The sequence below is a fragment of the Equus przewalskii genome, chromosome 15, assembly GCF_037783145.1.
Source record: "Equus przewalskii isolate Varuska chromosome 15, EquPr2, whole genome shotgun sequence".
NCBI lineage: Eukaryota > Metazoa > Chordata > Mammalia > Perissodactyla > Equidae > Equus > Equus przewalskii.
Genome location: NC_091845.1, coordinates 2,463,191 through 2,477,009, shown reverse-complemented (window position 1 = coordinate 2,477,009; position 13,819 = coordinate 2,463,191). Strand labels below are relative to the sequence as shown.

The 13,819-nt window shown below is 58.4% G+C and overlaps 1 protein-coding gene across 2 annotated transcripts in view; it reads right to left on the bottom strand.

Moving 5' to 3' along the window:
* Nucleotides 1–935: 935 nt before the first annotated feature.
* The window catches only part of EEFSEC (eukaryotic elongation factor, selenocysteine-tRNA specific), a 258,706-nt gene continuing 245,822 nt past the window's right edge, over nucleotides 936–13,819 (bottom strand). For both annotated transcript variants that reach the window (XM_008531735.2, XM_070576451.1), the window contains one exon: nucleotides 936–1,473. In XM_008531735.2, the coding sequence (XP_008529957.2) occupies nucleotides 1,283–1,473 (191 nt within the window). In that variant the 3' untranslated portion in view covers nucleotides 936–1,282. The remainder of the gene's footprint in view (nucleotides 1,474–13,819) is intronic.

Sequence of the window (13,819 nt, the reverse complement as noted above, 5' to 3'; positions counted from 1 at the left end):
CACCAGCCCTCAGCTGTCGCCCTTGTCTGCTGCCCTGGCCTGATGTCTGGGTCCTTGCGAGTGCTGGCAGGGGGTCAGCTGGCCCAGCCGCTGTCACATGCACCCTGGGAGCCCGAGGGGCACTGCACAGCCGCTGTCCCCTTGGGCCGCCTGCCGCCCAGCCTGTGCACAGGGACAGCACATGCCACGGCACTGCCCCCATTCCTCTCAGCCCTCAGCTCCAGGGCTAACAACCCAAGTCATGTGATTGCCACCTGTCCCTGCTAATATTTTTAATGCCATTTTTGCAAATTAAAGCATATGCACTGATTACGGGGATAAAAGGGAGGCCCCCATGTCTGTCTAGAGGCCGAATAAAGGAATGTCGGAACATCTGTTCAACCTACAGATGTCTTTAAGAGCTCCGACTTGCACTCAGTCAGTCGGTTCCACCAGTCCACCCTGTTTCGAGGTCCCGACAGCTTGGGCCGTGGGCGCCTGTGGGCGCAGGGGCAGAGGGGCCTGGGCGGGGCAGCCCAGGGTTTGGAGGGCCGCGCTCTGTGCAGGGCTCTGTCACCTGCCCTCACCTCTACGCTTTGGGGCAGAGGCTGGGAACTCCTGTCAAGATGGGGGAGCAGGAACTCCTGCCTGCCTCTGCCCCACACCCTGCTGCTTCCTCACACCCATGGGCACACTTCCTGGCAGTGCCCTCCCTGAACTCAGCTGCCTAGAGAACCACCACGCTCCCTCATGGCCCAGGAGACCCCAGGGGCCACCCGGCCTGGCCTACGGGTGCAACATCCTGTGGACCCTTCAGCTCACTGGGCTGAGTTTGGGTCCCTCCCTGGGCCTCGCTCTCTGCGGGAGCCCTGGCGATTCCCCTGACATTGCCCTTGGGAAGAGACCTGAGGTGGGTGGGGGAACCCCCCAGTGAAATCACAAAGAGACCAGTAGAGTGGGTGGGCACCACAGGACATTTATTTGCAGCTGGCAAGTGCCTAGCTGCCAGGGGCAGGGTGGGGATTGGCCTTCAGATGGCCACCAGCTGGGCAGCCTGGGAGACACTGGCCACCAGCTCTCTAGATGAGGCCCATTCCTAGTTGGGTGCTGTCTCCTGGTGGGAGGGTGCAGGGATGGAGGGACAGACCCTCTGGGGCTTCTCCCTAGGGCTGAGCACCAGGCCTGGGGCTGCTGCCTGTAGGGCAGAGGGGAAAGACTGGCCGAGGTCGAGGCACATCTGGTTGGGCATTTGGCACTGTGGCCCAGCCTGGGCAAGGTGGCCCTGGGGGAGGTGACCGGGGCACTAGGGAGACTGGACCATGCGCTTGTGGGTGTCGAAGACGTAGCGCTTGAAAGACAGGCTGAGAGCCACGTGCTGTGCAGGCTCAGGCCGCTCTGCACCCTCCTCCTGCTTGGCCGCCTCCCCTCGGCCAGCCCGGCCCCGCTTCTTGAGGGTAGGCATCAGGATCTTCTTGGACTCAGGGCTAAGGCCACCTGCAAGGCACAGAGGAGAGCCTGTCACTCACCACTTCCCAGGCTGCTCACTTGCTACTCTGCACCGGCACCCATTCTGGCCCAGCTCCAAGTCCCCTTCCCTCACTCAGAAACACCTTCACACCCTCCTAGGCTGAGCCAGGACCCTGGTACCACCCTGGGCTCACCCCCTCCCATCTCCCGCCCCAGCCAATGGACCCCCACGGCCTGCAGTCCACTCTGCAGTTTAAATCCTAGCATTCCAGCCCCTCCCCCAATGTGCTAGTCCAGACACCAGCCTGTCAGCTTGGAGCTCAGCAGGGCTTCCCACCTTGGTTTCCTGGTCCCATGCCCACCCATCCACCCTGCACTCAGGATCCTGTGGGGTCAGCCCCACACTCAGTGGCCATGTCCTTCCCCTGCTCTAAATGGCCCCATTGCTTCCCAGCACACCCATGCTAAGACCCACACCCAAAAGTTGGCATCTGTAGCCCCCCTGCAGATCCACTTTCCCCCCTTCTGTGTGCCTGGGAGGCTGATCTCTGCGGACGCACTATGGGCTCCCACACCCTCTGGCTTTTGGTTGAATTCAGCCAATGGGGGCTCCAGCAGATCAGCGGGTGGGAGGAGAGGGCAGTCAGATATTGATCCCTGCTCCCTCTGCAGAGCTCCTGTTGGGGGTCCTTCTCCTTGGGCTCTGGCAGACACTGTCCCCCCACCCCAAGGTGGGGGTGGGAGTGTCCCCCACTGCTTCCCATCACATCTTACCAGCTCCTTTAAACACCCATGCCTCGGTACAGACTCCCCATTCACTCTCTCCAGCCCAATGACTAAGTAGGAATCTGTTTCCTACTGACACCTGACTAGTGCCCACCCCAATTCTTCCAGCCCCATTATCCACCACTTTTGTACTTTCCCTGCAGCCTTAAGGAAACTGTGACCATGCCTGGTCTCCCCGTCACACTTACAAGCCTCTGTGTACACTGTTCCCTCTGCCTGGGGCACCCTTACCCTCCTTAAACAGCAGGCTGCAATACCCCTTTCTCTGGGGCTTGTCTTTATGAGAAATCTGCTTCGTGGCAGCATGGTACAAGGGGTCCTGGTAGGCCTCTGTGTCCCCTAGAGAGGGCACTCACTTCTAATTTGAACAGGAGGGCTGCACTGGCCGGAGGACCTAGAGGCCGAGTGCCTAGAGCTGGTGGGACGCTGCGGGTAGGCACAAGGCAGAGGGCTCCCTCCCTGCCTGCTCTGGTACATCTGCCCTGCGTCTGCTGGCACCTGGAGGGTTTCCTCCCTTGCCCCAATCTTGCCTGGGTACTAGCTTTCTCCCCAAGAAGAGAAGCTGGCGGTGAAGCTCAGGCATCAAGCTGCAGTGCTGGCAGGATCTTGGCCCCTCAGGCCTCCACCAGGTGGGGAGTGCTGGGCGGCGGGGGTGTGCAGGTTCTCTCTGGCCTAGACCAGCACTCAGTGGGGGTGAGCTGGCAACCCTTCACTTTATAGATGAGAAAAAGGAGCCCAAGGAGGGCAATGACTCATTCAAGGCCCCACAGTGAGTCGGCAAGAGTCAGCAGTTGAACTCTGGGCCCACAGAGGCTACTGCCTCCCAGCGCATCACGCCAGGGGGTCCACCTTAAGCAGACTCCTGAGAATGGTTGTACAGGGGAATTTAGGCTGTGAGAGCATCTCATACCGGCCCTATGGCTCCTGGAACTTTAAAAAGGTGACCAGAGGCTGGTTCAAGGGACAAATGTAGATTCAGTCAGGGACGGCCCTGCCCACTGCATGAAGGACGTGGTCTCCCTCTCCACAGGTGGAGGTGAGACTGCCAGCCATGTCAAAGCCTGCATGCCCTGGGAAGGCCAGGACACTCGGCTTAGGTTAATAGGTCTCCAGGATGCTGTGGGCCTGGCGGCTCTGTACAACGAGGAGCCGAGCTGCCCTCCCACCGAGTAGCATGATGTCTAATGGCAGGCTCCATACTCAGCTGGTCTTCATGCCTCTGGGATGGGATGTGAGAATGGCCCCGGGCCAACCCCCAAGAGCAAGCGCCAGGCCGGCAGGTATCTGACTCCCGGAATCAGAGCCCCGGCCTTCCTTCTGCAAACAGAGAAGGTGGCTGGCACCAGACCCTGACGAATGGCATGGGCAGCCTGTCTCCCTCTGGTGCCAGGAGGTCTGATGGCTGAAGAGGCGTGGGGCTCACCGGCGTCTGCACGGGGCTAGGGAGACAGGTGTGGCCCAATCAGCGGTCCATCTCACCCGTGATGGCTCTCGTTACACACACTGCATACCTCACACTGCCCAAAGCAGGCAGAGCCGGAAAGTCTATCTGGCACTGGCGAGGACAGGGCCATTTAATTGCTCTTCTGAGATGGTCAGGCTCGTTGACCCCTGCTCCATTATAGGGTGGCCCCGACACAACCCCAGACAGCCTGACCAACAGAGACCCGTCCACTGGGGCTGCTGGGCTATTTGGATTCGTGGCATATGTCACTGGGAGCTACTTCGTTTCTCAGTGGCCTTTTTTCCTTAGCCAAGTGGCAAACGGAGGGAAGTGAAGGACAGGTCAGGGTGCGCTGAGTTTCTCCCAAGCTGCCCCTGGGGCTTTCACTCAAAAACATTCACAGACGCTCTAGGACTGGGAGACAATGATGGGGAACACACAGACCAGGGCCTGGCCCCCACGGAGTTCCTAGTCTGAGAAGGAGCAGACAGTAAACAAGCCAGCAAGATAATCCAGATAGCCACCAGGGCAGTCAAGGAAACAAAACCGCTGTGTCATCTAGAGGGGCGGGCCGAGAGCAGGATTCTCCAAGGCAGAGCGCTGGGACGGGACCAGACGACAGGGGCTGCTCACACAGAGATCCAGGCAAGGGTCTGCAGGCCAAGGGAGTTTGAGCGCTGAGTCCTGGTGGGAATGAGGGGTGCTTGAGGACACATGAAGATGTGTGGCTGCGTGCTGGTGGACTTCAGGGCCGGGCTCCAGGGTGACTGCAGCCACCACATCCACAAGGTACCCAGTGCACCAGGCTCTGTGGGAGCCCAAACCAGGGAGGGTTTCAGGGACGTGTGGGAGCCGTGCACCAACTCCGGGGTCAGCAGGGTAAGGAAGGTGGCTAAATGCCAACTGTCCACCAGTGGCTACTGAGCACTTCCTATAGGCCCTGGGGGCACAGGCAAACAGGAGAGTCCTCTTCTCATGGAGCTGCCACCCTCTCTTAGGGACCTTCCTCTGAAGCGTGCCTGGGAGGCCACGGGGGGTTGGGCAGCAGTTTGCGGCCCTCTCCTGGGATGGCCCCCTGGCAGTGCCCGCAGTGATGAGGAGCATGTTTGAAGCTCCTGGTCTCTGACTTCTGTACCACGCTCTCCCCACACAGCCTGGCCCGAACTGCATCTTGGAACTGTCCCCTCACTCCGACACACCCGGTGCACTCCTACCTCGGGCCTTTGCATGTGCTGATTCCTCAGCCAGAAGACCCGCCCCCAGCAGTTTCAGAGGCTCCCATGTTCAGCTCCTTCGAATCACTGTGCAACCGGCACCTCCTGGCGAGGCCTTCCCACCCCCTCCCCCCAGCTCTATTTTCTCTGATAGCCATTATCACCTTCCAACACACACCACGATTTCCTCATGTTGAAGTTTGTTGTCTGCCCCTGCTAAAATATCAGTTCTACCACCGCAGGGATTTTTGTTTTTCTAGTCACAGCCGTAAGCCCAACACCTGGAACAGTCCCTGCCTCAGGGTAGGTGCTCAGAGAACACTGCTGAATAAGTCAGGACTGGTAAGGCCCTGCTGGGTGAGCACTGGCTGCAGCCCCCGAGCGGTCACAGCACCGACGCGCAGCTCACTCCTGGTCCTAACGAGCAGCCTGAGATCCGTGCACAAAGACGTCGCCACACACGGAGGCACTCAATCCTCACAACACAATGTGGGAGAAACTGAGGCCCAGAAGCATGAGTAACTGGCCCCAGGGTCACACAGCTCTGGGCAGGCAGAGATGGACTCGGCGAGGCTACGGGATTCTAAGGTCTGTGCGCTCACCACAGATGAGGTGCACGGCCTGTGAAGTTACAAGGGCACTGAGACCACGGGAGGGCAGTCAGGATAGGGCCACCATGCATGCCACCAGGCAAAATGCTCTAGGAGGCAAAAAGTGACACCTGAGAAGAATTTAAAGTTACACAAAGACAAACTTATCTTATAATGTTAATTGAGAATATTCAGGAATCAAAATTTTCGGAAGAGTTCTGCTCCAGCTATGGGATGCAGAAAGAAAAGACTAGAAGGCTAACCATTAGGCTGTCAGTGGTCAGAAGTGTGGTTACAAGGAACGCTTTCTTCTTGCTTCTACTTTTCTCTACTTGCCAAGGTTTCTATTTGACCCTGGGTACTCACAGGGCTGTTGACTACAGGGCCACCAGCATGGCCTCCGGCACCCAGGCCCAAGCTCAGAGGAGGCACAGTGCTCACCCCATGCAGTCTGGTTACTGAATCCATGGGCACAGGGGGAGGCAGAGGGGAGGGGGAAAGAGGGTTCCAGGGGAGGGACGAGAGGTGGCTGTCACCCCGGGCCAGGTCTATCTCCACATCCTGGCTAAGGCTCTCAGAGCTGCCATGGGCCAGGAAGCTTGCCAGCGGGCCATGGGATCATCTCTGCAGCTCTCTGGCTCTGTCTAGTGAAGGAGAGGGACAAGCAGAACCTTGGGAGCAGATGATGCTCATGGCTCCTTCATGGCCGCTGGCAGTCCACGGTTTCTGGCATTGCTGTTGCATCAAGAGCAGTAACTGGGAGGCACAGGCTTAGGGACTCACCCTCCACACTCTCCTGCAGGTCCACCCTTGCTCTCCATCTTTGCTGCCCTGCCCTGGCACAGGAGGCCTCTGCGGTGCTCCCCTTGGGGGTCGCAGTGCTGGCCTCCTCCCTGGTCTAGCCCCTGGCTGCAGAGGGGTTGTTCTAAGGCACACGTGGACCGCCTAGGCTTGGTTCCACCAATGCCACAGTCTCTCTTCTTTCTTGGCATCTGAGACTCTGCTTCCTCCAGCCTGTGCTCCCTCCTGCTCACACTCTGGCCCCATTCTGCACCCTGCTGCGTGCTCCAGCCAGGAGAAATCAACCAGGGCCTCCAAACATGCCACATTCCCTTTGTCTGGAAGGTTCTTCCCCGCTTTTTCTGTCTGGCTCCACAGAAGGCCTCCCTTCTCTGCCCAGGCTGAGCTGATCCCTCCTGGAACCCTATTTAGCATGGTTTTTGCTTTATATGTCCATCTCCCCAGGGGCCTGTGAGGGGGACTGCCTTTCCAGTGCTAGGCACAGGGCCTGGCATGTGGGCTCAGGGAGGGTGTGCTGGATGAAAACAAAGGGAATGAGGGCGCCCTCGCCCAGGTGTGCAGGGCAGCAGAGGGAAGGGACACGCTCCTACGGGCCTGTGCCTCTAGGACCAGGAAAGACTGATCCGCACACCAGTGCCCCAGGGAGAAGCCCCAGCTCAGATGGCAGGCCCTCCACCCCATGTGACCTAGAGCCTGGCAGGGTGGGCACAGGGTCAAACGAGTTATGTGAGAGGGCCTCAGCAGACGTTTCCCGCTCTTTCTCCCCATATCTCAGGATTCTTGGAACCAGGCCGCCCTGCCCACGCCCCGACGAGCCCAGACCCCAGGATGCAGTGGAGGCGGGCCAGTGCGACCCTGGGGGGATGCTGCTACCCGTGGCTTTCCTTGGGGACACTCTCCCAGGGCCAGGCTGGCCTTTCTCACCAAGCAGCAGCTCCACACAAAGGGACAATGGGCTGGAGGCTGCTGGTCTTGGCTGGGCCAGGAGTAATCAGAGAAGAATGCGGGAAACACAACTGTTTCCCAAGCCTGGCCGCGGGTGCTGCGGGTGCCGCCCGGACACGGCCATCAAAGGCCGGCAAATTGCCTCCAATTGCTGGCGTCGCTTTCATGTTGGGGGCCAGACTGAAAGAGGGGCCTCCACGCCGGTGGGCGGCTTGCATCCCCCACAGTGGGAACTGAGCCCTTGCAAGCTGCTTGGGGTCAATGGCCCCCTCGGTGGCCCCACGGGGCTACAGCCAATTCCAGCCACTCCAGCACTTCTTCTGGAACAAGCAGCTTTGCAGAGAGCTGGAAGGACAGGGCAGAAAGAGAGCCAGGGCAAGGGATGGGGCCCTCTGTGGGGCCAGCATCCTGGTGATGATGGATGGGCTGGGGAACTCAGAAGGACATGCCTGGCAACTGGGCTGGGCTGACGTATGGGGTGGCCAGGGCTAGATGGCCACGAGGGCCTGAATTCATCCAGGCCCTGAGTCTGCACTGCATGCCCAGCTTGTGAGAAGGAGGGGATTCTCCAAAGAGGGCACCTCCCTCAGTGAGATGGCCCTGTGCAGTGGGGCTGAGGTCCCTTGCACAGAGTGGCTGTACCTTCACTTGGGCTCCAGCATCAAACTTCACCAGGAGAAAGGGGTTTCCACCTGCCTGCCCCTGGCTGTGAAGCTGCCCTGCATAAGTCACAGGTGGCTGCGGGAGGTGTGCACAGTGCAGCATCTGACAAGACCCTCTGATGTGGTCTGAACATGGTGGCCTGTGCAGGATACCCTGCTGAGGGTGAGGCAGGAGGTGGCCTGGCTGGGAGAGGGTTGAGGGGGGCAGAAATGGGAGAGATTCTGCCAGGGCGCAAGCGGCCCTAACACAGGGTAGGGCCCAGTCATGTCCGATGTGCGTACGGCTGCTGTTGCAGAGCAGCCTGCAGGTGCCTTGCCGAGGCGCATCGAGGTCCAAGGACTTGCTCATGGCCCTGCAGTAGTCAGTGGTGGGGATGGAGTTTGAACCCAGATCCCTCTGTCCGCCAGTGGGCAGGGTGGCGTGGGCCCTGTATGAACTTAGCTCTGCCAGCTGGCAGGGATGGAAAGGCTCAAGGAGGACGGGCAAGCTGGTTTTCAGTGGACTGCCCAGAGGCTAGCATGGCGCTGGGAGGGCCTGGCAGGTCAGGGAGAGTGGGGCTGGCCACAGGAGCCAGTGTGTGCCGCCGGGCAGAGAAAGGCAAGACCAGCCTGGAGGGTCTCCCTTCCTGCTGAGCTCCCTGAACTGAACTTTGAGGGGTGCTGGTGACTCTGGATGCTCCTGCCACCTCTCTGTCAGGCCTGGGTTTTCGTGTTTATCCTTGGGAGCTGTTAATGCGGCGGCTCGGGGTGGAACTGCTGCCTGTTTTCCCTCCCTTCTCTTCCTGCTATGGATCCCGTATGTAAACAAAGATGCAATTTGCTTTAAAAAGATAAGGTGATTAAGTTTTTATCAGCCGTGTACTCCGCTGTCCCTGCGACAAAGGGAATTAGGAGAGGCGCGACAGTACAGGCCCTTTCTCGGAATCTCGCTTTTTCTGAGGTTCTGGAGCGCACACTCGACGGGCTCCACGTGGCCCCTTTGATTGGGCAGAAGCGAGGCAACGGGCGCCCGCACCCCCATTTTGATGTCTTAATGTTGTCTAATTCCTTCTTTAATTTATATTAAGCTTCTTAGCTGCGATGACGAATTCTTCAAAAACAAAAAAGGACCCTTTGCAGAAATCTTTCCCACACCATGGAAATTGAAATTACAATGTAGTGGAGGCTTTGGAGATTGGGGGTGCGTGGGGAGGGAAACCAGTGCATTGTGTGGAAGGAAGGATTTTGTTTTAGGGTAAAAAATAAAACCATTCTGCATAGGAAACGACTTGGTCTTGAGAGTCAGGCAGACGCTCAATTGTTAGAGGGGCAGCCCAGGCAGGGGGAGTTTGCTGTCACTGGGCAGTGGGGGAGGAGGGGCAGCTGGCGGGGACTCTGAACTATCCAACATCACCCACCGAGCCACCTCTCATGGCGGTGCCCAGGGCGGGCATGATGCTCACCCGGGGTGGGGCCGTGTCATCCCCTTGCAGGGACTGTGGGGGTCACTGAGGCTCGCAGTCGGGGCAGCTGGGGCGCCCCGCCTCCTGCCCAAAGCCAGACCTGGTGTGCAGCCTGGGAGCTCAAGCAGGGCTGCCCCTTCGCCCGAAGTTGTACGGCCACGAGCAGGGAGCCCACACAGTTTCTCTGGTGGCCTGCCTTAGGCTCCTCAAGGACCCCTTCCCTCAGCACCCCTGCAGGCTCTGCAGGAGCAGGTTCCTGGCACTGAGGCCTCAGGCACTGGCATCCTAGCAGGAACCTTCCGCTGCTCTCTCACCCTGATCTGCCCTTGGGTCTGTTGCCAAAGAGATCCTTCCAGAACAAAAACCTGATCATCCCTCCCACTTCAGAAATCTTCAGCTATTCCTCAGGCAGGTGTTCAAATTCCTCTAACCAGCCCCTCACCAACTGCCTCCTGCAGATCCTGGGCTTCCTCACTTCCACCATTCAGCCCTGCACAGGGCCCCCGCCACTCACCCCTATCCTGGCTCTGTACTAGAGTTCCCTCAGCCTGGGGTGCCTTACGACTCTTGTCTACCTTGCAAACCCCACTTCTCCTTTGGTCTCTCAGTAAAAGCCTTAGCATTTTGTTCGGCCTTCTCTGATGCCTTCCGGTCCTCCTAACTCCAGGGGGACGGAGGCCCTCTATACTCTGCCTCACATTCAGACCCTGCGTCCCCAGGAGACAAGGGGCAGCCTGCAGCAGTGGCCAGCAGTTCCAGGAAGGGGCACTACTGGCGACCTTGGCCCACCTGCACCCCTGTCTTGTTTGCCAGTGGGCTGAGCCCTGACAGCTGGCTCTCTCCCAAGGGTGACCTCCCCCAGGTGGTCAGAGTTCACCCACCTGCCCACATGGCTCCTAACCACCCTCCCACAGCTGGGCAGCCGAGTCAGGCCCTGTCAATCCACAGGAAGCTTAGGGAGCAGGAGGTCGGCCGACTGCCGGTGGGCTGGTAGAAGAGGAGGGAATGCACTGGCCGTCTCGTCCAACATGCTGAGCCCACCCAGATCTGGAGGCCTGCTCCTCAGCACCCCCATGCTCCCCATTAGCACAGGTGGGAGCTTTAAAAAGATAAGGTGATTAAGTTTTTATCAGCCGTGTACTCCGCTGTCCCTGCGGCTGTACATGTGGGCACCAGACTGCTCAGAGGCAATGGGCCAAGTGCTCCATGAATAGGGGTGCTGGACAGGGATGGGGGCCCCGGTGACTACAACCTGGGGATGGAGCTGAGCTGTCTCTGAGTGGCAGAGTTTCCGGAAGGTAAGCCTGGGCAGCAGTGCTCCAGGGAACTCTTTCTGGCTGGCCTTCTGGGCTGAGGTTTGACAAAGTCCCTGGGTGGGGAAGGCAGGCTAGAGTGTAGGACCTGGGCTTGGCTGGATCCCTGCTGTGACCCAGGGAAGGAGGGAGGGAGCCCGGGTGAGGTGGGCTGTGCAGGTGGGTGGCCGGGCCAGAGCCTGGCCAGGTCACTCTGCCACTGCCATCGCCATCATAGCAACTGCTTAGCTGGTGTTCTCAACCCTCCACCCAGCCAGGTGTGTTCAGACAGCATCTCATCCAAGCCTCTCAATTTGCCCTAAGTCACTTTTCAGGCAGGGGAGGTGACTGCTCAAGGCTGCACAGCTTGTAAACAGGAAGCAGCAATTTGCACTCAGGCCCATGGCTTTTCAAAGCTGTCCACCTTGCTGTAGGCCTGGGAGTCTGGCTCCGGGCCCAGCCACCCTAGGGTCCTGCTGCTTCTCACTGGGAACAAACGAGCAGGGACAGCAATGCTATGGGCAGGGAGGTGCAGGGGACTCGAGCTACCTCTGAGGGTGGAGAGGAAATGGCAAAAGACAAGGGTGTGGGTGTGACTGGGGACCACCCTGACTCGGGCAGCATGGCACCTTCCAGGCCTGGGCAGTGTGGGCTGGGCCAGGTGGGGACCTTGTCTCTAGAGACTTCCAGGAATGAGGCCTCGGGTGCCTCTTGTTCTGGGTCCCAGCGGAGGGGCTGTTAGGCCTCAGCTACTGCCCAGACAGATGCTGAAAGTGGCCTAATAGTCAGAAAGGAGGTCTGAGGTGGAAAGACCATCTTGTGTGAGGCAGGCCTGGCCCAAACTGCCCCAAAGATGAGCGCCAGGCAATTCTCAACAGTCATGACCTGAACACCGACGGGAATTCTGAGCTGACACACGCAGCCACTACCCAAGCAGGGCCCTGTGCAAAGTGCTTCTGTACAGCAGTGCTCCTCAATCCACACCCGCCCCAGGGCTGGCTGTCTAAACACAAGGAAACTTAGGCAGAGACAGTCAATAATGAGCCCAAGGCCTCACAGTGAAGACGTGGTGGGCCGAGCTCAAGCTCATGGTCTGGCTTCGGAGCCAGACTCTGCTCTGCTGCACCACGGCCTGACGCCCACAGGGCCACCCTCAAGCACTGTCCCCAAGCTCTGTGCGACCCCCGTCACAGATGTCCACGAGCTCACTTCCCTGACCAACTGTGGCTCTCTGAGAGCAGAGATCATATCCTAGAGCCTAGCGCAAGGCCTGGCCCAGGAAGGGCCAGAAAAGGACTTTTCCATGCCTCAACTCATGCGAGGGCACACTCTCCACTTCATCATTCAGTTGTGGAAACTGAGGCCCGGGGACACGAAATGATCCACCCCAAGGTCACTCAATTGTCGCAGAGAAGTGGTCACATGCCCACTTTACCACCTAGAACCCAAGTGCTTTCCCAGGTAGCTAGGGAAGGGGGCCCGTCTCTCTTCTCTCAGACAGAACCGTAGCTGCCCCCTTTCTGCTGGAACTGATGGTGAGCCCGACTCTGCCAATGATGCCTAAACACGCGCAGGCGTGTGTACACACACACGCATGTATGCACACACACACGGCTCTCAAATGAGAGACCCTCGAGAGGGCAGGGGCCATTCCTTCAGGAGGTTCTGTTCAGCTCCTGGAACACGGTGGCCACTGAGTCAGTCTTTGGTAATTGCCAGAGGATGGTGACCAGGCCTGGGGGTTTTCCTAGAGACAGGCCTCAGAGCCACGTGTGTGTGTGGGGCGGGGGGGGGGTGGGGGGGTGGGTGACGTGGCGCTCACGGAGATGGAGATCTGAGCCCACTGCCTGAGTCTAGATGCCAGGCCATGTGACGTGGTGGCCTTACTGATCGCTCTGAGCTGTGGTTTCCTCCTGGGTCAGAATGAAGGATGATGGGAGTAACTCACGCAACTGGCCCTGCCTCCAGGAGCCCAGTGTGGTTCCTGGACTCTGCCCGACCTGCCCCTCTGCTAAAACGCAAGGATCTGGCCCTCCTTCAGGTGCCCCCTTCCAGGGACAGCCCCTTGAGGCTGGCAGTGGGGGAGGGGCCGGTTCCTGGTGGCCCCCATGGAGACTGTCCCCACCACTGAGGGAGCTGAATTTTAATACTCCAAACACTCCCTAAATGTACATACTTTTTAAGAGCAGTTAATCTTCAATTAAAATACCTAGAGCAGAAACTAAGATAACTGGTTTAAAAGGTAGAGCTTATTGACAATAAAAGTCTTCTTCATATTGCTTTTCTTTAAAAAAAATTCCACATATTAAAAATGTCATTTTTATGACTTGGGAAAAAAACCCTTATCCAGAATAATGAAGGCGAACAAAGGCCCGGAGAGCAGTCATCTTCCAGCGTCCATATGTGGCATCCTGATTACTGTATCAGCCCTGCTTCCAGAGCGGTGGGAGGGGCGGGCGGAGGTGCTGGGGCAGGCTGTCCTCTGGGTAGCGAGGGAAGGGTGGGTAGCGAGCTTCGGTGGTCCCTATCTAGCTCTTGCTTTGACAGTTGCAGGCTCCAATGGTTTATCCCTTCCCTGACCTGTGAAGGCTGCAGCCAGGGTGAGCGTGGGCTGCCCACCTCTCCACACAAGCACATGGGGCCATGCACAAGTGCAAAGCCCCTCAGAGAAAGATCCTTGCCTTTTCCTTTTTTTTCTCCCCAAAGCCCCAGTACATAGTCGTATATCCTAGTTGCAAGTCATTCTAGTTTTTTTATGTAAGACGCTGCCACAGCACGGCTTGATGAGCAGTGTGTAGGTCTGCCCCCAGGATCCAAACCGGTGAACCCCAGGCTGCTGAAGTGGAGAGCACAAACTTAACAACTCCACCACGGGGCTGATGGCTTTCAGGCCCAGGGTAGGCAGGTGTGTGCATGGGGCTGACCCACTCACCTGGCATGCTGGCATCCCACACCCTGCCAAAACCCAGCATGCCCCCTGGGCTGGCTGTACTGTTACTGCACGACGACAGCATTCTTCTCTTTTTTTAGGAAGATTAGCTCTGAGCTAACTGCTGCCAATCCTCCACTTTTTTTTGAGAAAGACTGGCCCTGATCTAACATCTGTGCCCATCTTCCTCCACTTTATATGTGGGACGCCTACCACAGCATGGCTCGCCAAGCGGTGCCATGTCTGCACCCGGGATCTGAACTGGCAA